Raw genomic sequence first — 25,130 nt, 5'->3', positions numbered from 1 at the left:
TACTAATGCTATGTATCAATGCAGTGCCTCAGTAATAAAAATTCTCTCTTAAATCAAGGAGGTGAGAGGAGTGCCACATGATCTGGGACAGAGATAAACATTTCTCTCTTATATTTGCATTAAGACACTATATAGGTAATTAGTAAATGAAAGTAAATGAGTTATGAATATTTTTACTTTATTCTCATCCATAGACACAGATTGTCATGAAATTCTTTCATATTGATTCCCAATCAAGACAAGCCTGATCCAAGTTATCAAAATAAAATGAAATAAAATTTCTCTAGATACACAGAAAATATAGGTTTCATCTGATACTGGTCCAGCTCTTGGTCTATTTGGTATCACTTTTCTACCTGAATTGTCAAATGGGATGCTGGCAACAGGGCCAACTGACATCACTGAAGCACTACAGTAACGTACAGAACAAAAAAAAATGAGTCCAGGGTGCAGAGAATGAAGACAGAAAAATTTATCCCAAAGTCACAACTATTAATACTGAGGAGCCAACAAGATGTTTTTGTCCACTGCGGTGGAATGATATCTTACCTTAAAACAAGCTAATAGTAACCGTAGACAGTAGGGCATAATAGCCTTACTGGTACAAGGCCAGAGTTTCAATTCCGAAGCTAAAGACAAATAATACATGTGCACATATTAAAAATTCCAGTATTGACCAGAATTAAAAATGACAAGTCTAAAACTTTTATAGCTTGAGTATTTGTATAGTTTTCTGCATTCTACAATGCCCTTAAAAATAGAGACTGCTCTTGTCTAAATAAAATCACAACAGGTTTCCTTCTCTATTAAAGACAACATTTTTTTGTGGAAAAAAATGAAATTCAGGTCCCAGGAAGAGGAGGCATGGATGCTGGCAAGGACTATGTATCCATCTGAAACTTTGCTTCCTGATCCAGCAAGGGGCAGGTTGTAATTTTCGTTACTGTATCCTGGTCTAACTCATCCCACTGTTCTCCTTTCAGGCTGAGAAATGGGGGAAGTTAGCAAGCAGGATCACCTTTATTCAAGAGTACACAGATCTAGCAAGGGAGTGGGGGGAGAACCACGGGAATTGACTATTTTAAGAAAGAAGGATTGTACTCAGGAATAAGTATCAAATACAAAGCAGGAGGTGAAGTTAATCCAGCCAAGCACTTCTTTCCTGTAAACAGTTGCTCTAATGGCAGGTTAGAATGCACATAGGATTAGGGTGGAATCTTTTCCTTCCACACAGGTTCATACAAGTTGCTGGTTGCTTCAGCAGGAGGACAAATATGTCTATTCCCATCTTCGAAACATCTGTTCACCAAGCCAGATTCAGAAATTGGGCAGTTTAACCCATTAGTTGGCTAGAAGACTAAACCTACTTCTGCCACTCAATTCTTTTTACAGAAAATATTTGATCACCCTATCTAGCATTCCTTATAGCAGGGGTCATCAAACTTTTAAAGCAGAGGGCCGGTCCACAATCCTTCAGACTGTGGAGGGGCCAAATTATCATTTGGGGGAAAAAAACGAACAAATTCCTATGCACACTGCACATGTCTTATTTGTAGTGCAAAACAACAACAACAATGAAAGAACAATACAATATTTAAAAATGAAACCAATTGTAACCAACATAAACCTATTGGGATTTCAATGGGAAGTGTTGGCCTGCTTCTGGCCAATGAAATAGTAAAGTTCATTAGGATTGTTGTTGTTGTTGCGTGCCTTCAAGTCATTTCAGACTTTGTGCGAGCCTAAGTCTAAAATTATTTATTTATTCATTTACTACAATTATTTATTACATTTATATCCCGCCCTTCTCACCCCGAAGGGGACTCAGAACAGTGTATGTACATACAATATATTATGTTATTAGCATAGCACAATATTAGCATTATATATTACTATATTGAACTATACCACTATACTGTAATATTATATGGAATATATAACATATAATTAATTTTATTGTATGGTATTATTAGTATTATATTGTATAACATCATATTATTATCAATATTATATGTATATACAATATATTACATTATTAAAATGATATAAAATATTATATTATAAAACTGAGGGCCAGGGCCAGGTAAATGACCTTGGAGGGCCGCATCCGGCCCCCGGGCCTTAGTTTGGGGACCCCTGCCTTATAGGGTTCTGGACGTCCCAATATTCTTTCCAGAAGCAGAAAGCAAAAATATCTCCCAACATACTTAGATTACTACTATCCCTCTTCTCCCAGCCTTCTCCTTACAACACACGTAAGAACAACAAATATCAGAAAACCAAATCACTGTTATTTAACCACGTATAGAATTTAGATTTCTCAGTGTTATTTGGGTTGGGCTGATATGGGGAGAGAAAATGCTACTTTTAAAACACTTATTACAGACTTTTTCTGGAAATATGCTGGCTGTGGTTTGATAGGCAATATATAATAATAAACACAGCTATCTATTCTAAAAAAATATCTGAAAAATATGCACCACAGTAAAGGTTCAAAACATAGAACACAATATGTATATTAGAGCATCATTTACATAATAATATTAACAATAATACAAATAATAATACAACTGATGATCCAATTCTGTCAGCTGTAGTGGCACACAGTCGTAACTTACAGAGTATAAAGATTTTTAGACTGCAATCATCCAGATACTGACAGAAAACACTTATTACAGACTTTTTCTGGAAATATGCTGGCTGTGGTTTGATAGGAACAGCTTTTTAAAAAAATACTGATAATAAAAAAGGTTTGATTGGACCCAAGCACAAATAAAACATTGAAAAGGGATGCCCTTTCATTTTTTAAAATTATCGTATTTCTTCAATTATCAGATGTAAATTGCACCCCAATTTCAGTACAACCAACAACAAAAATACATTAAGATTTACCTGCGACATACTCAATTTTTAGAGATGTTTATATAGGGGGGAAAGTGCATCTTAGAACTGAAGAAATACAATAATATAAAAGCAGACTGACTAGCTACTACTGTGTTTCCCCCGAAAATAAGACAATGTCTTATATTTATTTTTCCTCAAGAAGACACACTATGGCTTATTTTCAGGGGATGTCTTATTTTTTATTAAATATGGTACAACAATCTGCATTTATGGGATGATCTCTCTGGGCTCAGCAGCAGACTGCTTGCTGAAGCTTTTCCCCTATCCTCTGGTGTTTGTGTGGGGTGAAAGAGACTCGCAGACTGTTGCTGGTCAGTGCTGGGGAGCTGCAGCTTTACTGGTGTTTGTGTGGGGGTGAGAGAGACCCACAGACTGTTACTGGTTGGTACTGGGGGAGAGAGACCTACAGTGATGAATAAAATGGCAGCCACAACTTTGCTTCTTCCCCGAAGACACACACCTGCTCCTCACTTCACTGAGACTTTTGCTTTCTATGTCTCTCTCTCTATGCCTTAGCTTGCAGCACGCACAGAATGACCAGGACTTGACAGGGGGAGCCAGCCACGCCTATCACTATGTCTTATTTTACGGGTATGGCTCATATTGCGCAAATGCTTAGAAATCTTGCTACGGCTTATTTCATGGGTATGTCTTATTTTCGGGGAAACAGGGTACTAATACATTGGAAGTTTTATTCCCTCCTACCTTGCCATCTGACAAAGAAAGTCATCCTTTACCTTTCCTGTGTTTTGACTTCACCGTTGGCTGTTCTTCCTGGGGTTTAGGTACATCTAGTATGGGAAGCACTGCGTAGCACATTAGATCAAGTACCTTTTCACAGGTTAACTACGAGAACAAAATAAGATCAATAGTTTTATAAGTGAATCCACAGATAGCCAGTTAACGATTACAGTCAGCTCTCCACATTCATGTTTCACACTTGCAGTTTTGATTATTTGCAAACTTGTACAGCAGACCCGCCTCCCAAATTTGGGGTTTCTATGTGTTATACTGGAACTCAAGACTTCCTATGCCTCGATCAGCTAGGATTCTGAAGCCAACAAACCCTGATTCAAAGTTGGCTAGCAATTTTGAGTTTTTAAACACAATCAAACACAATCCCAGGTTCAGACATCACTAAGCTATTTCAGTCTGGACTGTTTAACCACTGCTGCAAAGGGAGAGGGAATTAACAGTTTGTTCAGTCATACTGATTTGATTAACCAGGAGTTAAGGTTTATGGTATAATGCAGGGGTGTCAAACTTATTTTTACTGAGGGCCATATCAGTCTTAGGGTTGCATCGAAAGTTGAATCTATGGATGGAGAATCTGTGTATACAGAATGCCAACTGTCTGTTTTTAAATATAATAGTTGGTGCTCTTTAGTTTTTACCACAGATTTTACTGAATGATATCTCCCCTCTTTTAATTATCTGCCATGCAGACTGGGGATAATGAGAATTGCAATTCAAAGCACTTGTGGTTCTGAGGTTGGGGAAAGGTTAAAGGACATGTGGCGCAGCTGGTTAGTAGCCAGCTGCAATAAATCACTACTGACTGAGAAGTCATGAATTCAAAGCCAGCCCGGGTTGGATTGGGCTCCCGACCATTAATAGCCTAGCACGCTGCTGACCTAAGAAGCTCGAAAAACAGTAGCATCTGTCGAGTAGAAAATGTAGATACCGCTTTATGCAGGGAGGCTAATTTAACTAATTTATGACACCATAAAACTGCCAGCAGCATGCGGAAAGACACGAGGAAGTACTCCATCAAGGACTCGGTGTCACAAGTGGATGATGAAGCAGCAGCTCCTCCTGTGGCCGGAATCGAGCATACCCTCATGAAGCTGGAAAATGTTAAATTGCCTCTGTGTCTGTCTATATGTCATATGTCTAATGGCATTGGATCTTTGCCATGTATATGTGGATTGTAATCTGCCCTGAGTCCCCTTCGGGATGAGAAGGGCTGAATATAAATACTGTAAATAAATAAATAAATAAATGTTTAAAGTTGGGCATCCTATCCACAAGCCCTGTTTCTCAATTCAAACTCCCCACTCCTGACTAAACACAACAAACTGATGATTTCCAGATGTTACTGTATCCCAACTCCCAACAGCTCTAGTCATGATGTCTAATGATGAAGAATACAGGAATACAGGGATATTTGCGAGGGCCACATAAAAAGACATGGCTGTCTGGATTTGCCCCACAGACCTTGAATTTGACACATGTGGTATAATGGATGTAACTTCAGAGGCTTGAACGTGTTTTTTTAAGTTACACCAAGCCCCACAGATTTTAATGAAAGTACCAACAACAAAAATAAATCATTTAGCTAGGTAAAGAAGACCTTAGCGACTTACACGGTATTCTCCAAGCGCAAAGTGACAGGTTGCTAATTGGATCAGAGCTCGTTGGTTCTCTAGTGATCCTTGCCCCATGATCTGTTGCTGAGGCTGTGATCCTTGCAAAGCTGCTAAGTGATGTAAGCTGACAATGGCTTTTTTATATTGACCCTTTCAGACAAAAGAAATGAACACCAAATTACAATAGCTCTCCAATCTGCTAGCAGTTCAGATTATTTTAAAACCATGGAAACAAAAATGAAGATGTTATTTATAATTTCTGCTAATATTAAACATCACAAATCCTCTCTTAAACCCTTCAACATCCTTTTAAGATGGACAAGTATATACACACCATTATATTGAATGTGATGTAAAACATGACTGAAAGCAGTCTGCTTAGATCCAGTGAACTCAATACAGGATTGAGATTTGGACTAATGATGTCACAGCATCTCTTTAGCCTTCATGAAGGTTCAAAGCACTCCAAGGAAACTGCCCAGTTCTTGCAACCAATAAGTTTCTGATGGCTACACCTCTAAAGAAAGAGATGAACATTTCTTGAGTTCAATTCTAAAAGCCAAAGCATGTGTGTTCAAGCGCAAAAGCCTAATCTCAGTATGGCCTCATGTTTGGCTCATTTGAAAGAAACATAATTTTTCATTATATCAGGCCAAGCACTTCCTATTCAACACCTTCCTTCAACATACTTTGGGTAACAAAGATCTTACGGGTAACAATTTCCATCAGTCTCTGCCAGCTGGAAGGTACAAAGCTGACTGAAAACAGATGATCCATTAATCTTACATTAGGATGGCAGAAGCACAAAGTTCCTGCATATTTTACCTGATAAATAATCATATCTGTGAGAAAAATCCGTAACCAAAGCCATGTATCTGTCTTCCATGAAACACAAATTCTTGTAAATTCTGCAAAAAAGAAAAAAAAAAGAATATGAAAAAGCTGTTTTAAACTGTCAAGAGTGTACTCTATGTAGCCAAACAGTGGAAAGGTGAGGAGAGCACCCATTGGTGGGCCACACCATGCTATTTTTACATCATTTTTAGCTGAAAGTAGCAATGAAAAATCACTTCCAATTACTAATTCCAGGTTTCTCAGCATGTTTCCAGAGAGGCAGGGAGGAGAACTAAGAACAAAACGATTTGCTGTACAAAAATGGCCTATATATATTTTAAAAGCACCAGGAAATTATTGTTTTGTGAGGGAGGGCCTATGAAAATCAGAGAACCACACCATTCCCACCTTGATGGAATACTGTACTGAATACTGAATGGAATACTGTTGGCACTGAATAGTGGTGGCTTTCTAAGTTTTCAGACAGCATTTCTTCATAGCATTGTCTCAGGTTCCTTCCAAACAGCTAAATAAAACCCCACACTATCTGATTTGAACTGGAATATATGGCAGTGTGGACCCAGATAAACCAGTTCAAAGCAGATATTGTGGGATTTTCTGCCTTGATGTTCTGGGTTATATGGCTGTGTGGTAAGGTCCCCAGTTGCCAAGGATTGAACCTGGGACCTCCTATATGTAAAACAGATTAGAGGGAAATAACAAGACAATTGTTTTATAAGTTCTCACATGGACAGCCCTCAGGAAAAGACTGTACAAAAATTAATCTTGGGCTAGGGATAAAAAAATTATTCACTTGTGGATGAGGTTGTTCATTTCAAAGATGGAAACAGCCATTTTCTATCAGGGAAAACTAAAAAAGATGTCTCTGTGTGAGGGGAGCAGCTGACCAAACCTGGTTGGTACCAGTCAAGCACAGCTCAGGGAAGGATGTAAAAGTGAGTCTATGGGGGAGAAAGAATACAAAGCTGAGGTCTGTCCCTGACAGAAGACAAATAGGGAAAATATGGCATAGAGATAACAGTAATGGGAAAGACAAATGTGTTATAAATTGATTGAATTGATTATATATCTGGAGTCTGGCTAAGACCTACTAAGGGCAAGGAAGACTGAAGCCACCATTCTAAACATGGAACCTGAGAATTGCATTATGGGAAATCAACAGAGATGAGGAATTACACAGTTCAACTTTTTAAATTAAGGAACTTGAAACAACCCATTAGTTCTGTGATTTATGAAGCTACACCAGGTCAAGTAGAATGGACAATGACTATCAAAACAATCAAATGGTGGCTGAGAAAATCTCTACATAAGGAAACCCCTCTTCCTAAATGAGTGTGTGCCAGACCTTTAGTGTCTGTCTCACCTCTCTTTTCCCCCTACAAGGGAGGAGAGATAGTGAGTATGTATGTTAAATGTATGGACTGTGAATTAATGTTTGAGTGAATGTGGTGTTCCCCCTCTGTGTGAATAACCAATATAACTATTATAAAAACCAGCACTGATGTCTGTGTGCCTACTTCTTTCTCTTAAAGTCTCACTGAAAATGGATCAAACTTCTTTTTTGAGCATGAAAAGTGTGTACTGTTTCTTCCACCAAAAATGAACTGAGCCATGAACCAGTTAACATATAATCCAAACCAGATCATCCAGGGACAATTAACCTTCACTTCTAAACAATAGTAAGACAATCAACATCCAGTGTTGCTTTTTAACAATCAATGGTCTAATAAGGTGCAAAGTCACATTTAAAAGGCCATTTAAAGTACTGCCCGAATTGTGGGTCCCTAAATCAAATGGAATGACATCAAGACAACTGAAACCGTTATGAGCGTATTAACATATTTTATCTTCTAAATATATATTTTAGGGCATGAATACTGTTAAATTCATTGCTGAATGGTGAGTCAACACATAGGTAAATCCCACTGATTCAATGGGTCTATTTTTGTTAAGACCAACAATACGTTCTAGGCTGAGCTGCGTGTATTTCACAATGTAAAGTATAACTGTGATAAACATGCCCATGAATGCATGCATCATAAAGATATTAGTTGGTATCCAGTATTGCAGTTACATATGTGTATCCAAGAGTCAGGGGTTCTTGTGTGCCTTCAAATCATTTTTGACTTATGGCAACCCAAAGGAAACCCTATCCCGGGGCTTTTTTTTTGGGGGGGGGGGGGCTTTGCCTTTGACTGGACTATATTCAGTAAGTTTATACAGATCAAACAACATTTTAAGGTTTCAAATATTCGTAACAAATGGGTAAGAGCTGGATAAGGTTTTGGGGAGATGTGAATAATTAAATTAAATTCAGTTCTATTCATTTATTCTTTTTTTAGGACTGTGTTCTGAGAAAGAGTGTCATCAAACTGTACACAGTGAACCCACACAATAATATAGCCAATGGTTCATATACCGATCACCCTGAGGACTCAGTACTCAATCCAGTGCAGGACCTTGAGGGGAAAAGGGCAAGGTGAATGAAAATAAACTGTTTAAGTTCAAGTGCTCCCCTTATGAAGTCTTTAGCAAGTGTTTCACAAGTGAAAACTCAAATAGTGGCTGCACCATGCTCTGACAGAAGAACAAGAGCTGAATCTAACACAAATGTAAAATGAATGCTGTGTATTTTTCATTTCCAAACACAGCAGAGCAGTGTGTCAGCATTCTTACCTTTATCTAGCAATTCCATTGAATGAAGAAGTTCCCAGCTCTCTCTAGCCAGCCTAAAACTCTCTTGGACTTCAATAGAATTTGAAAGATCTGCTGCATTTATCATGATAGGCCTTTTTCCCTTCCCAGAAGGATCCTCATCATCAGAGCTCTATACAAAAGTCAACAAAATATGTAGTAATCATCTCAACCAACTGCTCAAAACCGGTAGTGCCATAGCATTAGCTTTTAAACAATTGTGCACCTGACCACTGGTAGAATGTAAGTTCTGTCTTCAAAAATTAGGCCGGGAAACTGAAAACAAGCAGTTTTTTTTAGGCCCCAAAATATTTTGCTTTTCATTAATCCCTCATTATTATCTTAACATTTTCGCTTATCCAATGTTCTGCTGGCCTGTTTGTTAGATAAGCGAGACTCTACTGTACTTAGAACCAAACTTCAGCAAAAACTAAGATAATACAAATCCAAGTTTATTCACACTGCAAAATGTCAGTTTAGATATTTATCACAATGCTTGATGTATGCGCTAGGGGGAAATCATTCTTTCTACACACAACATGGCAGAGTTTTGGAAGCAATAGCTATGAATAGACTAATATTTTTAATTTTACATGAAATCACGGCTCACTAATAATGAGAAGCATTACCATTGTTTTCTCTCGCCCTTCAGCAAGTTTCCGCTTCTTGTGTACATGTTTGCTGCGCTCAATGTCTGTATCGCCATACACATTGGACACATCCTCCAGGAGTACCAGTGGTACTTGATTTGGAGTATTTGGCCCTAAATATGTTTACATCAAAAATACTGTAATAAGAACAATTTCTGTTCACAAGCATACTAATAGAATCCACTTCCATGATTGATATGATGGTACAAACACCCAGAAATTTTTCTCATTTCCAAGACAACGATCCCTGGCTAGCAAATTAAAAAGCTAAATTTATCACTTTTAGAATTGAAATAGAAGAGATAATAACTGCAAATACATCCTCAATACTCATCAAGCTGGACATAACATTTTAGTCCTCCAGACAAAAATACAATGTATATAGAACTAGAGTTACAATATTTTAACATAGTGTCTCCTGAACAGTTGAGAACCATGTCTTAAAATTTCAGCATCCTGCCATGTACAGGTACTTTTTAAAAACCAACCAAGTACAGCTGGGTCAAAAACGATCCTGAAAAATCTATTGCGTTTACAGGATTTTGCGGGAAGGGGAAGCCAAAAAAGTGTTCTCAAAACAATTCAAATCAAATGGTCCTGTGCATGTGAGCATTTGTCTTCTAGCTCTGTTTGGATACGGTGGAATAAATTGTATTTGGAAGCCATAAAGATTACTATAGACATGGAAAATTTGTAATACTGAAATAGTCACTGGAACTTGTATTGGAGAAAATAAAAATCAGAAAATGATCATGTGCTTCCTCCTCAGAATGTTTTCTCTTCCATAGACATACACACCTGATTAAAGGATTCTGGCTACATTATCATTATCTTTAGAGGATGCACATATTTGATTGTTAAACTCATAGACTCCCTCTGCAAAACAATGCCACCAACACCATGGAGGCTAACTAACATGGTCCCTAGTGATACCTTTAGTGACATTCCATATTATATGTCTACTGGCTCCAAAATGTTTCCTGACCTTCACTTCTGTATGTGCACAACCACCGTATGGCTGTTATTGAGTGGCTGCCTATAGACTCTGGAAGTCTCTGCCTAGGAATACCAGAATGGCTCCCTCCCTGCTAGCTTTCTGACAGCCACCTAAAACCTTTTTATTCAATTAGACTTTTAAAGAAGAAATGTTTAAAGAACAAACCAGCAAATGCTGTGTAGGGTTTTAATTATTTTTAAAGTTTTTAATGGTTTGGTGTGACGTCAACCACTTGCTTTAACAATAGCTATATGTTGTAAGTTTTAAACTGTATTATTTTTAATGTTATGAGCTGCTTTGTCTCTCATTTAAGAGAGGAAAGCAGGATAATAATAATAATAAGGAACGCTGATACAGTATTTCTCTACAGATCTGCACTTTTTCAGTCTTCATTCTTAGACCATCTGAACAGATGCTATTACCATAACACATTCAATACTACTCTGGATGTTGTGATAGGTAAGAACCAAATTATCATCTACATGGGGTACTTTTCCACCATTCCTGATATTCCTATTGGAGAACCCCTGATAAACTTGCCATAAACCCCAAGGTTCCCAAAGACACAGTTCAGAAGAGGCCCAAGCATAATGTGCAACAAACAAAACCAACCAAGCACATATTGAGGACACTGTGTTTCAAAGAGGATTGCTGCACTCATTTGAGTGACTCTAGCCCTTGACATATGGTCCAAAGATTATGCCATGCTGGTGTGCATATATGGAAGATACAGTAGTAAAGACCTAAATCTGACATGACATCAAATTTATGCAACCCAAATTAATATTTCATATTTTTAAAAGTGGCTAATTTCACTTTTAAAGCAGGCACAACATTAAGTAACTCTAGCAAAAACTTACTACACCAAACCTCAGAAGAAAAATCCATCATTTGAACAAACCTTGGAATAGAGAAGGTTGAATGCTGCTGACGTACTGGAATGCATTTTTGAAAAAGACCAGCATTGTTGAATATACAACTTGAGTTTTGTATTTTGCATTGGCTTCATTATCATAGTTGCCTATGTATCTGCAGACATCTTTCATTTTGAGCAACGTATCACCAAAACTCCTAAAGTTACAAAAAGGATATCATTAATAAAGTTTCTAATCTGGGATTCAGAACATATGTTTCTAATGTTCTCCTCCAGGAGGGTCACTTTCATAATCCAAAAGAAGGTTATGAGCTCTTCTAAACAAGGATGAGAAATTGTGGACTGCTGAGTGAAAGACATAGAGTAATCAACACTTAAATGGGTCTGTCACATGTGGGGTACTCATCCCTATTCCATCACCCAACGCTGTGTCAATTCCCGTATTGTTGAGGGTGGCCTTCAACCTTTAATTGATCTTTTTGAGGGAAAAAGTGAAACCAAGAGGGAGGGAACACTATTTTTCTTCCATTAAAAGAAAGGAAGCAAAATTCATTAAATGAGATTCAGACCATTCCATCTAATGACTACAACTGTATATGTATCAACCTAGAAACAAATTCAACTGAATGCAATGGGGCTTATTTCTGAATAGATATGCAAAGGATTAAACTGTAAGTATATTTATTGAGGCTAAATATTCTGAAGACATCTGATCTTCGAAAGTAAGCAGGGTTAATAACCGGTAAATACTCGAGTGGGTGATCATGAAAGGATACCAACATTTTAAAGCTGTATTTCAGAGCAAGGCAATGGCAAACCACCTCTGAGTATTCCTTGGCAAAGAAAACCTTTTAAGGCAGCTCAAAGGCAAATATTTATTTAGGGAACACAGCAATCAGCCATAATTTGTGAGGAAAATTTCTGAATGTTGAAAAAAACCACAACCATGGAAATGTGAAAATATCCTCTATTCTTTATCCACCTATTGAATTACAAAATGCATGGAAATTGTCCAAAGTCTTTGCCATTCAAAATAAAGTCAATTAGTGAAGTACTGTATTTAAAATATATAAATCAAATATAGGAAGGGGGACTTAGGCACCCAGCAGCCTTCTAAATGTCTGGCACATCCCAGGTCAGTCAATCTATCAATCAATCATTCTTTATTTATGGTCCATGATCAGCACAAAGTGGGACACAAACGCCCTGGGAAGTCATGATTTTTATCCCCAATGAGATATGTATCTAGATCAGGACTTTCATTCAAGACACACTGAACAAATTAAGCTTTTTACACTGAGAGCATTTGAATTCCCATTCAGAGTACATTAGCCATTGCCTGTCAGTGCAGCTGAACAGGCACCATTATCTCCAAATAGTGACCTTTAGAAACAGTTATGTTGGAAAACTGTGAGCTGTCACTTGTTTCACATGTTATTAAAACAATCAAGTACCAGTTTATCAACTTGGATAACTAGAAACGTTGTTTTAAAAAATAATGGTATCAAACCTTCTTGCCATGTCCATTTGCCATTCGCATCTGACACCTACTACTGATAGTATCTTGAACACCCTTTCCCAAGGATCAGTAATCTGAGAGGATTTCTCAGTCAATCCCTCTATTACGTATTTCTGGGAACTTCGTTTGCTGGGCGATACAAGATCAGATGTATCCTGTGTGCCTAAAAACCAATGAAAACACCAATTTGCTTTTCTTTTTTAAATAATTTAATTTTATTTATTTATTTGTATTTTTAGAATGGTATAACAATTACAACTAGAACCAACAGTTACAAACAAAACACCAATTTATTTCCAGGGTGGAAATCATAAAACTCATTCCCACCCCTATTTTTTTAATCCAGCTGGAAAAATAGCTTCTATATGTCACGGTTCTAATAATAATAATAATAATAATAATAATAATAATAATAATAATAAGAAGAAGAAGAAGAAGAAGAAGAAGAAGAAGAAGAAGAAGTTGTTTATTTATATCCCGCCTCCATCTCCCCCGAAGGGGACTCGGGGCGGTTTACAGCAAAATCGGATACAAAACAATACAAAATAAAATATGAAACATTAGAGAATAAAACAAGTAATAATATATACACAGCAACCAAAAAAACAAAACAAAAACACAACACGGTATTAAAACATCGAATTAAAAACAATGAGGTTGCAATAGTGGATAAGCAAGGTGCACATTATAAATTACAGATTTTAAAATAAAGTGCAATAGATTCATTCAAGGTCACATTGGGTAGGGAGGAGCCCTGAATTAATATCAAGTAATCAGGAAAAGAGCGACCATACAAAAGGTCGAGGAGTATAGTTGTAATTATGATGGTACAAAACAGACAAAAATGTCTTTTAAAGCTGAACAGAAGTGACTGGATCATCACTTTTTATTGCTGAAAATGGTTACCAAAGCAGCACAGAGTACCCGCAGTTCAAAATTGCCCTAAATTGCACTTCAATGCTCAGCACGCAACCATCCTCACTTAGCTTATCACGAGAAATTAATTAACCCTAGTTCTAACAACTTCAGCTCCCTGTGTTCCTTCCAATGACTCCAACCTTTCTCCGTGTCTCTTACAAATGGAATTGCTTCTCAGAGGTTCTCTGTGCTGACTTCTAGCTCAACACACAGCATGTGTACTGTACTATGAATTCTCTTAAGTACATGTAATATAAAAATGGAAAAATTTATCTCTTTCGGTCCCTGAATTTTGAAATACACTAACTCCTCTGGTATTCCTTTATAAATTTTACTAGTATAATTAACTTCAGTAGTTTTACCTTGATATTGGCTTTCTGCCTGTGCAGATCTCGTCACATAATTAATGTAAAATTCTGCAGCTTTATTCAGATACTTGTACAACAGGTTGGCTGGGAGCCGCACATCAGGGTTGTTAATTATCAAGGGAAGGACATCACAGACTAAAGAAAACAGATTCAAAAACTGAAAATTAGATCTTCTCGTTGCCCTGAGAACATACCATTTTTAACAAGGCAATCTTTAAAGGTCTAAGCAAACACAATACTCAGTGGCAAGCTGCTTTGAAATGCAACCTATGACTCATTTAACAAAAAACTCAAAAGTTTATACATGTACAAGCATGTACACATACATGCATACTTCACCTTTTATTAAAATATGTTAAATTTTGATTTAAAAAATTAATTCAGCTGCAATGAATTAACCTAAGAGAATCTCTTTAGCATACACTTCAATATCAAGAGCACCCACTGTCTCTTCCACTGGAATACAAGAAACCAAGTTACAAAAAAGTATAATAGTAATTATTATTATTAATAACTTCATTACTGCTTCACAATTTCTCCCCATAGGGACTCAAGGTGGCTAACAAAAACATGACACAACCCAAAGAAATTAGAAACAAGGCAAATACAAAAATAAAAACAATTAAATATTTGTGTCATGAATACAAGATAAAATACAGTTAAGATAGAATAAATAAAAATACAATTAAAATTACCTTTAAAACTGAAGCGACTCTCAGTTAATTTACAGCTTTGTCAGCATGTGGCATTTTTAACAGTCTAAAAGAGAGAGCCACTGGATATAAAAATATAAAAGTGCTATCAGAAGAATGCTGGGTTCAGCCAACTACATGAATCACAATACCACTTTTCTATTGCATACTAGGAAATGTATATGTTATGTCCTTTTTAACAAGGGCATAAATTTCAACACAAGTCAAGCAGAGCCAGCCACAGTCATACAAGTCAAAAAGCGACTACATTGAAGGTGTATGTGCTGTCATAAAAATGAAAGAGCACATTATTTTTATGTGAAGGTTAGTGAACAGAATCCGGTAATGTCACCAATCTTCAATAAATTAAAACAGCCATTTATCCTGCCATTTGTTTTTTAGCAAAATGATAAAATAATAATAAAATAAAATACATTCTTACCAAATAATTTCCTAAAGCAATTGACAGGCGATTCTTGGTCTTCGATACTTTCTGCTTCTAATAATGTTTCCCCAAGTCCCACCTTCAAAACACATTGAATTCTGTTAATTAATTATTTCAGATTTTCAATATTGTTTACAACACATTGAAGAAAATTTATGACTTTATTCTTCAGTAGTTTGCTGTCTACAACTATATTATATCTTTTGAAAAACAGTCAATTAGCTACATGTACATATCAGTAAATCTGATATTATTTTTAAATAATATCAAATAAAGATAAGATGTAGGAGCAATAAAATGTGACAATATCAATGCAGCATCACTCTTCTGCATTCACTAACTAGTTCCCACTTCTCATTAATTCTAGTATAGAATACTTCAAAGACCATGCAATCCTCCAAATAACATATTTTATTTATTTCAAGATTAACATATTTCTACATTCCCCCTAATTTTGTACATTTAATAATATTTTATGGAGCAAATGAGTATTTGCAGCAAGATAAATATCTTCATTCTCTTACCCCATGTTGAACAACAGTCTCAGGGAAACGTCGCAATAGAAGAAGCAACATTTCTGCCCGTTCTAGTGTATTGAAACACTGCTCAGTGGCTTTCAACAACATTTCACACTGAACTCTACCTGGAAGAGTCTCAAATAGACCTATGTGAGGGGAAAGAGGACAATGAGCCAAGCAGTATTTCCAAAGGTGGGATGTGCCCGAGAAAGGAGCAGGTAACAAGCTTCAATGGACAACATATGTGGAGAAGAACAGGCACCCACAAAAAGTGTGGTAGACCAGGGTTGAGAATTGTGCTCTCTCACCATTGACTATGCTGTCTTGGGTTGATGAGAGCTGAAACAAAATCTAACAACATCTGAAGGGGCAAATGATTCCCAACCTTGAATGCAAGAGATTACACAGTAGATTATCTAGAGAAAGCTATCTAGAAAAGATTATCTAGAGAACAATAATTTGTTGGGCTGAACAAGCCAGGAAAGCTACTATTGAAAATACATCAGATACAATAATAATAATAATAATAACAACTTTATTTTTATACCCCGCCTCTATCTCCCCGAAGGGGACTCAGGGCGGCTTACATGGGGCCAAGCCCGAATAAAAACAGTAGCAGTATAAAACACAGCAATAGACAACAACTTGCACAATAAAAAAAAATAAAAAATAAAAATAAAACATTAGCCAATAAAAAACAAGAACTAATAAAAACATGGATTAAAACTGAGAGATTGTAAAAGTAGACTGGGTAAGGTGCACCATATAAATATTGTAGACACAAGGTGACTGATAAAGTGCTGCAAATTCTGGAAGTGCAAATTGGGATGGGAATAGACCCTGTGTCTATATCGAGTTGACAAAGGTAAAAGGTGCAAACCGGTACAAGAATGGTCACAGATACAGATTGCTTCTGGATGAGCAATCTTTATCTAAAGGCTTGAGTAAAGAGCCAGGTTTTCAAGCTCTTTCTGAATGCTACCAGGGTGGGGGCTTGCCTGATTTCCCTGGGGAGCGAGTTCCAGAGCCGGGGGGCCACCACGGAGAAGGCCCTCTCTCTCGTCCCCACCAACCGTGCTTGTGACGGAGGTGGGAGCGAGAGGAGGGCCTCCCCCGACGAACGAAGAGATCGTGCAGGTTCGTAGGGGGAGAGGCGATCACTAAGGTAGGAGGGTCCCAAACCGTTCAGGGCTTTGTAGGTGATCACTTGCACCTTGAATTGGGTCCGGAAGGTGAACGGCAGCCAGTGGAGCTCCTTAAGCAGGAGGGTTGACCGCTCCCTATAATTTGCTCCAGTTAGAAGCAAGGCTGCCGAACGTTGAACTAGTTGGAGTTTCCGGGCCGTCTTCAAGGGCAGCCCCACGTAGAGTGCATTGCAATAGTCCAGTCTAGAGGTAACTAAGGCATGGACCACCGTGGCCAGATCAGACTTCACGAGGTAAGGTCGCAGTTGGCGCACAAGTTTTAATTGTGCAAAGGCCCTCCCGGCCACGGCCGACACCTGAGCATCAAGCGTCAGTGCTGAGTCCAGGAGGACCCCCAAACTGCGGACCTGCGCCTTCAGGGGGAGTGCGACCCCGTCAAGCACAGGTAGCCACCCAATACCCCGATCGGACATACGACTGACCTGGAGGACCTCTGTCTTGTCGGGATTAAGCTTCAGCTTATTCGCCCTCATCCAGCCCATCACAGCTGCCAAGCACTGGTTCAGTATCTGGGGGGCTTCCTTGGAGTTCGGTGGAAAGGAGTAGTAGAGTTGAGTGTCATCTGCGTAGAGATGGCACCGAACTCCAAAACTCCGGATGACCTCTCCCAGCGGTTTCATGTAGATGTTAAAAAGCATGGGGGACAGAATGGAACCTTGCGGGACCCCACAGGTCAAAGGCCAGGGGTCTGAGCAGGTGTTCCCCAGCTTCACCAACTGGGAACGGCCCTCCAGGAAGGACTGAAGCCACGACAGAGCCATGCCCCCAAGGCCCATCCCGGAGAGCCGTCCCAGAAGGATACCATGGTCGATGGTATCGAAAGCCGCTGAGATGTCCAAGAGAACCAGCAGGGTCACACTCCCCCTGTCCAGCTCCCTGCGGAGGTCATCCACCAAGGCGACCAAAGCCGTCTCAGTACTGTGCCCAGGTCTAAAGCCAGACTGCGATGGGTCCAGAAAATCGGTGTCATCCAGGAAACCCTGGAGCTGCGAGGCAACCACCCGCTCCAGGACCTTGCCCAAGAAAGGGAGGTTCGAGATTGGTCTGTAGTTGTTTAGAATGGCCGAATCAAGGGAGGCCTTCTTCAATATAGGTCTCACTATGGCCTGTTTGAGGACAGATGGAAATTTGCCTTGATCCAAAGAGGCATTAATTATAATCACAAACCACTCTACCAACCCTCCTCTGGCCGATTTAATTAGCCACGAGGGGCAAGGGTCTGCAGAGCAAGTGGTCGCTCTCACCGCCCCAAGGATCCTGTCCACGTCATCCGGGCGAACAAGCTGAAACGAATCCCACAAGTTCGAACAGACAGGTGCCTCAGTTACCTCTTTTGGCATTGCAACAAAACTAGTATCCAAGTCGAAGCGAGTCTGAGCGACTTTGTCTGCAAAGTGGTGCGCGAACTCGCTGCACCGAGTTGCCGAGTCTTCGGGTGCCCCTCCCCCCTCAGGAGGGTGAAGGAGCTCCCCGACGACCCGAAACAACTCCGATGGTCTGTTAGTTGCAGACGCTATGCGGGCAGTCGTGAAGGTCTTCCTGGCTGCCCGCAAAGCCGCGGAGTAGGCCCTAATAGCGGCTCTAGCCCGTGCTCGGTCAGAAACGCTACAAGTTTTCCGCCAGTGGCACTCTAGTCCCCTCCTCGAGCGCTTCATCACTGCCAGCTCCTCCGGATACAACTGTTTGTTTCCAAAAGGTATCACCACCCCTCAAAATGAAAAATGAATTACAGGTGGCAGCATATTGTTGGCTAGGAGTAGAATATTATGCACAGCTCAGAACTATCAAAATGTATCGAATCATTTCAGTACAGTACAACGTTTGGAAAATTGCATTTTATAGCAAAAGAATGCACATCCTCAGCATATTTTCCCCGATTTGTTCAGATGGATTTGGTACCTTTTGGTATCTCCACAACTAAGTATCAATAACTGTCAAGCGAAGTACGAAACTTCAGAATATATAGCTGGTCTGCACAGTGCAACAGTGGAGATACATACCTCTTAAAAACTGAGCTTGTTTATCCTGTGAATCATTCCTTAATGCTGAAGTAATAACACTAATTTCTCGCCATACTACTGGTTGATCTGGAAAGTTTACAAACCTGAAATAAAGGGGAGAGGGGTGAATATCAATAATGTATATTTGAAAATTAGCCAAGAACAGAAATCATGAAGCACATACTACCATTTCCATCAATTCTAGGATGCCTTGGATTGTAAGACTCACAATAATGTTATTACCATCAACAGTACCATCTATCTATCTGTCTGTCTGTCTAAGCACTTGATTTTTCAAAGATGCACCCTGTTTTTAGGGATGTTATATGGGGGAAATGTGTCCTAGAATCAAGAAACTACAGTATTAAATGCAAATGTTTGGGGGTTTTTTGCTCATACAATGAGATCAACATTTTTTTTGAAATATTGTTGTTCAAAAACTGTAGGTTATTGGCTCAAGTAGCATAAACTGACAATGCCAGAATTTTAGAACTAAAGGACCTAGCCACCTGAGGTTTCTTTATTATAACAATAAATACTAGTATAGATTCAGTTATTTTAACTGAATATTTGAACATCTTCTGATACAGCATAAATATTCTCTAAAACAGTTTGAGTCATCCATGCCTTACTTTATATCAGGTTTTCTGGTTTAAAATAGGTTAAGACAGTTTTATATCTGTCAGAGAACCATTGCACTATGTAACAAAATTTTTAAAAATCTTGTTCCTGGTTTGAAAGTATTATTTCTGTTTAATTCTGTAGTACTTACTTTGAAAATAGTTGTTATACTCCAGAAACTTCATTTTTGTGGTTACCACAAACTGTGTTGAATTGGTTGAGACCCAGTTAGGTATTGATTGACAAACTATAACAAAATGTGCTGCACAATGTCCAGCAAAAACAAAGTTTTTAAAGTACTGCAGGTGCAATTTTTAATAGACCTGTTCCACTTAATTTGCCTATTCTCATTTGAAATCAGTTACCACATTCTATGAAAGCAAATCAAATGTAACAGATATGGGCAGCACAAACAACTCAACTTTGGTCCCCCATGAGTTCATTTAATGTCACCAAGTAACCATGAGTTCTACTAGAGAAAAAATCTCTGTCTACTTTTGTCAAACCATAATTTTATGACTTCGACACTTGAGACATGGGCTGTTCATCTTTCTCATTCTGTTATAAAATAACAATTTTAAATGCAGCAACTTAAAACACCAATTCCTTTGTTGGGATTAAAAAAAACTCTTAAAACGTATTTACATGTCATAGAGCAATCTGCCTGCTGATGCTGTTCGTTCTGCATTCCTCTCAATAGAGTACATTTCATACTGAAAAAGAGAGAGAGAAGCATGCGAGTCATATAAAAACTAGATAATGATTGATTGATTGATTTATACAACATTTTCTACTTTCACCACAATGGAAAACCAAGAAGAATGCAACTACAGTAGAGTCTCGCTTATCCAACCTTTACTCATCCAACATTCTGTATTATCCAATGCAGTCTGCATCCTGCCTGGGTCCACAGCTGTTTCTCTAGGCAGGCATGGATGACAGATTTTTTAAAAAATCTTCACAGGACTGAACTTTTTATGGATTTAGCTTACAACAATGTTGTTACTGTAAGTTCATTTTATGCAATTCTATCTTTATTTGTAGTCAATTTTTAGTAGTCAATGTTTTTGTAGCCAATGTTTTCAATACATTGCAATAGGAGCCCCCGATGGAGTAGTGGGTTAAAGCCTTGTGACTTGAAGGTTGGGTTGCTGACCTGAAGGCTGCCAGGTTCGAATCCCACCCGGGGAGAGCGCGGAGGAGCTCCCTCTATCAGCTCCAGCTCCATGCGGGAACATGAGAGAAGCCTCCCACAAGGATGGTAAAAACATCAAAAAACATCCGGGGGGGGGGGGGGGGGCGCTGGGGGGGCTGGGCAACATCCTTGCAGACAGCCAATTCTCTCACACCACTAGTGACTCAGGTTGCTCCTGACATGAAAAAAAAAACATTGCGATGTTATGGTGCTAAATTTGTAAATACAGTAATTACTACATAACGTTACTGTGTATTGAATTGCTTTTTCTGTCAATTTGTTGTAAAACATGATGTTTTGGTGCTTAATTTGTACAATCATAATGTAATTTGATGTTTAATAGGCTTTCCTTAATCCCTCCTTATTATCCAACATTTTCACTTAATCAATGTTCTGTCGGCCCGTTTATCTTGGATAAGTGAGACATTACTGTATTGACAAAGGGAAGTGAATTTTAAACTAGACTGATCCAGCATATCTGTGTGCAGACCTGCTCTCAGGTCCAGGGTTTTTTTTGTGCCTCATGGGAAACCTACAATTTGGTGCTGTCTGGAAGCGCCTTGAATTATCAGAGTCCACACTGCCATATATTCAAGTTCAAAGCAGATAATGTGGGTTTTTATTCAGCTGTGTGGAAGGTGTCTGAGGAAGGAATTGGCAAAACCCCCTCCGAGTATTCCTTGTTTAAGAAAACTGTATGAAACTCATGTGGCTGCCATAAATAGACAGGTGAGTTGAATCTTGCTGCCTAATAGCATCGCTCTGCAAAGGGGATGCCATTTGTTACAGTCCCCTAAAAGGTAAAGGTTTTCCCCTGACGTTAAGTCCAGTCGTGACCGACTCTGGGGGTTGGTGCTCATCTCCATTTCTAAGCCGAAGAGCCAGCATTGTCTGTAGACAGCTCCAAGGTCATGTGGCCGGCATGACTGCATGGAGCGCCGTTATCTTCCCACCAGAGCGGTACCTATTGATCTACTCACATTGGCATGTTTTCGAACTGCGAGGTTGGCAGGAGCTGGGGCTAACAGCGGGCGTTCATTCCGCTCCCGGGATATGATCCTGGGACCTTTTGGTCCGCAAGTTCAGCAGTTCAGCGCTTTAACAAACTGTGCCACCAGGGGCCCCTCAGTCCCCTACAAATTGTATCTACAGGCAGGCCCGGTTTGCCAAAAGAGAACAAACCTCACATTGGGGTGAGAAGGGAGGGCCCTGCTCTGTTGCTTAGCAACAGGCATCCTTCCTGGTTTCACTGCGATGCTTCACAAGGCTGCGTCCTTCAAACACAGCGGATTGCTTGACTCGCCCTCCCTTCTCTCCCTCTCCATGTGAGGAAGCAACGGGGCCTGGTCCCTAAAGCGAGGCGAGGCTCAGAGGAGAAGCTTCCCTCACAAAGAAGGGAGCGCGAGGGGAAGAAGGCGCTGAGGCCTAGGCTTGGGCCTCTCCACAGACCTGGATGTTGAAGTCGGCCGGGTAGAGGCTCCGCGCGGTGATGAGCCAGGCCTTGGCCGCCCACAGGTCCACCTGGACCAGCTCCCGCGCTCGCTTCACTAGGAACTCGCAATCCCCCTGCGCCGACATCTTGGCAGCAGCGACAGCGCCCGCCTCTGCTCCAATTGCACATGCGCACTGGATTCGCCGCTCTCGCAGTTTCCCGGGACCAATAGTGCCAGCCGGTTGCTCTGCGCATGCTCCTCCCTAGCTGTCGCCATAAACACACTCAGTTAAAGAGTCCAACTTAGTCGTTGAGATTGTGAGTACTGTATAGAGTATGACTGACCTAAGACTCCACTCAGCCCCAACTGCTCTCAATTTCATTCTTTTGTCATTCTATACCTGGATCTATACTGTCCTGAATCTCAGAATCTGATCCCTATTTTGAATTTGGGGACCTCCCACACAGCCATATAACCCAGAATATAAATGCAGATAATCCACAATATCTTCTTTGAACTGGGTTGTGATAATACACAATATTATTCTTGGAACTGGGTTGTCTGAGACCCCTTCCACACAGCTGAATAAAATTCCACATTATCTGTTCTGAACTGGAATATATGGCAATGTGGACTCAGATAACCCAATTCAAAGCAGGTAGTGTGGATTATCTGCCTTGAGAAATTTTGGGATATAGGGCTGGTTTATGACGACAACTACTGTACAGTATATAATAAATGTTCTTTTTTTTTTTTGTTCCACAATAAATGTGATTTCTTCTTCATGGAAATATAAGACATCCCCTGAAAATAAGACCTAGAGCATCTTTGGGAGCAAAAATTAATATAAGACACTGTCTTATTTTTCAGGGAAACACAGTATATGTCAGGAGCAGATCCCAGATTTTCTGCTTTAAACTGGATTGTATGAGTCCGCAATGCCAGATAATCTGGGATAAACAGAAACCCTGGGATCAAATCCTGGGATATAGGGCCTGTCTGGAAGGGCCCTGGGTTATATGGCTGTGTGGAAGGGCCCTGAAGCAGAAGTTCCACTGCCAAACAGCTCTTACAGTCAGGAAGTTCTTCCTAATATTATTCAGTTAAAATCTCTTTTCCTGTAATTTGAACCCATTGATTCAGACCTCGGCCCATTCTAGAGCCTTTCAACACAGCCATATAACTCAGAATATCGAGGCAGGAAATCCCACAATATCTGCTTTGAACTGGGTTATCTGAGTCCACGGTGCCATATATTCCAGTTCAATGTGGATTTTATACAGTTGTGTAGAAGGGGCCTCAGGACCCTTCCAGACAGGCACTATATTCCAGGATCTGATCCCAGGTTTTCTCCTTTAAACTGACTTATGTGAGTCCACCATGCCAGATAATCAGGGATAAACAGAAAACCTGAGATAAGATCCTGGGATATAGGGCCTACCTGGGGGCCCTTCCACACAACCATAATCCAGAATATCAAGGCAGAAAATTCCTCATTATTTTACTGTGGACTCAGATAATCCGGATCAAAACAGATATTGCGGGATTTTCTGCCTTGATTTTCTGGGATATAGGGCTGTGTGGAAGGGCCCCCGGTTCAAAGCAGATATTGTGGACTGTTGTTGTTTTCAACTCTTTGTGACCTCATGGACCAGTCCAAGCCAGAGCTCCCTGTCGGCCATCGCCGCCCCCAGTTCCTTCAAGGTCAACCCAGTCACTTCAAGGATACCGTCTGTCCATCTTGCCCTTGGTCGGCCTCTCTTCCTTTTTCCTTCCATTTTCCCCAACATCGTGATCTTTTCCAAGCTTTCCTGTCTCTTCATAATGTGGCCAAAATACTTCACCTTTGCCTTTAATATCCTTCCCTCCAGTGAGGAGCTGGGCATTATTTCCTGGAGGATGGACTGGTTGGATCTTCTTGTGGTCCAAGGCACCCTCAAAGTTCAAAAGCATCAATCTTCCTTCACTCAGCCTTCCTTATGGTCCAGCTCTCACATACATAGGTTACTATGGGGAATAATATTGCTTTAACTATGAGGACCTTCGTTGCCAGTGTGATGTCTCTGCTCTTCACTATTTTGTCAAGGTTGGCCATTGCTCTCCTCCCAAGAAGTAAATGTCTTTTGATTTCCTGGCTGCAGTCTGCATCTGCAGTGATCTTCACGCCTAGAAATATAAAGTCTGTCACTGCCTCCACGTTTTCTCCCTCTATTTGCCAGTTGTCAATCAGTCTGGTTGCCATAATCTTGGTAATAATAGTGGACTATCTGCCTTGATATTCTGGGTTATACAGCTGTGTGGAAGGGCCCCAAACTCAAAGTACAGTAGAGTCTCATTTATCCAACATAAACGGGCTGGCAGAACGTTGGAGATGCAAAAATGTTGGACAATAAGGAGGGATTAAGGAAAAGCCTATTAAATGTCAAATTACTTTATGATTTTACAAATTAAGCACCACAACATCATGTTTTATAAGAAATCGACAGAAAAGTAGTTCAACACACAGTAACGTTATGTAGTAATTACTGTATTTATGAATTTAGCACCAAAACATTGCAATGTATTGAAAACATTGACTACAAAAACATTGACTACTAAAAGGCAGACTGCGTTGGATAATACAGAATGCTGGATAAGCGAAGGTTGGATAAGCGAGACTCTACTGTAGGTATTGTGGATTATCTGCCTTGAGATTTTAAGTTATATGGCTGTGTGGAAGAGGCACTTTAACCATGTGATGTTCCTCTTGCACCATTTAGTGAGATCATATTCCTGTAACTATCAAAGTAACGAAAAATTGCAACTACCACAAAAGTTAAAATTATAACATAATATAATGTAATTATTTATTTATTTATTAGCTACATTTATAT

At 39.6% G+C, this 25,130-nt stretch overlaps 1 protein-coding gene across 4 annotated transcripts in view; it reads right to left on the bottom strand.

The window, feature by feature from the left end:
* ints10 (integrator complex subunit 10) overlaps positions 1 to 22,453 on the bottom strand; it is a 30,489-nt gene extending 8,036 nt beyond the window's left edge. For 2 of the 4 annotated variants that reach the window (XM_008113072.2, XM_003222361.3), the window contains exons 1-14: positions 22,274 to 22,453; positions 20,275 to 20,342; positions 19,009 to 19,112; positions 15,810 to 15,949; positions 15,283 to 15,364; positions 14,143 to 14,283; positions 12,854 to 13,025; positions 11,371 to 11,540; positions 9,452 to 9,585; positions 8,805 to 8,955; positions 6,099 to 6,181; positions 5,271 to 5,423; positions 3,642 to 3,750; positions 550 to 629 (exon numbers count right to left, since the gene is read on the bottom strand). In XM_008113072.2, the coding sequence (XP_008111279.1) occupies positions 550 to 629; positions 3,642 to 3,750; positions 5,271 to 5,423; positions 6,099 to 6,181; positions 8,805 to 8,955; positions 9,452 to 9,585; positions 11,371 to 11,540; positions 12,854 to 13,025; positions 14,143 to 14,283; positions 15,283 to 15,364; positions 15,810 to 15,949; positions 19,009 to 19,112; positions 20,275 to 20,342; positions 22,274 to 22,402 (1,716 nt within the window). In that variant the 5' untranslated portion in view covers positions 22,403 to 22,453. Of the gene's footprint in view, positions 1 to 549; positions 630 to 3,641; positions 3,751 to 5,270; positions 5,424 to 6,098; positions 6,182 to 8,804; positions 8,956 to 9,451; positions 9,586 to 11,370; positions 11,541 to 12,853; positions 13,026 to 14,142; positions 14,284 to 15,282; positions 15,365 to 15,809; positions 15,950 to 19,008; positions 19,113 to 20,274; positions 20,343 to 20,785; positions 21,000 to 22,273 lie in introns of all 4 variants that reach the window. The other 2 variants (XM_062957667.1, XM_062957668.1) reach the window with 2 other exon arrangements.
* Between the last annotated feature and the right edge of the window lie 2,677 nt (positions 22,454 to 25,130).

Source organism: Anolis carolinensis, chromosome 6 (assembly GCF_035594765.1).
Source record: "Anolis carolinensis isolate JA03-04 chromosome 6, rAnoCar3.1.pri, whole genome shotgun sequence".
NCBI lineage: Eukaryota > Metazoa > Chordata > Lepidosauria > Squamata > Dactyloidae > Anolis > Anolis carolinensis.
Note: the sequence above shows the minus strand (reverse complement) of the source record. Positions and strands in the feature narration are given on the sequence as shown.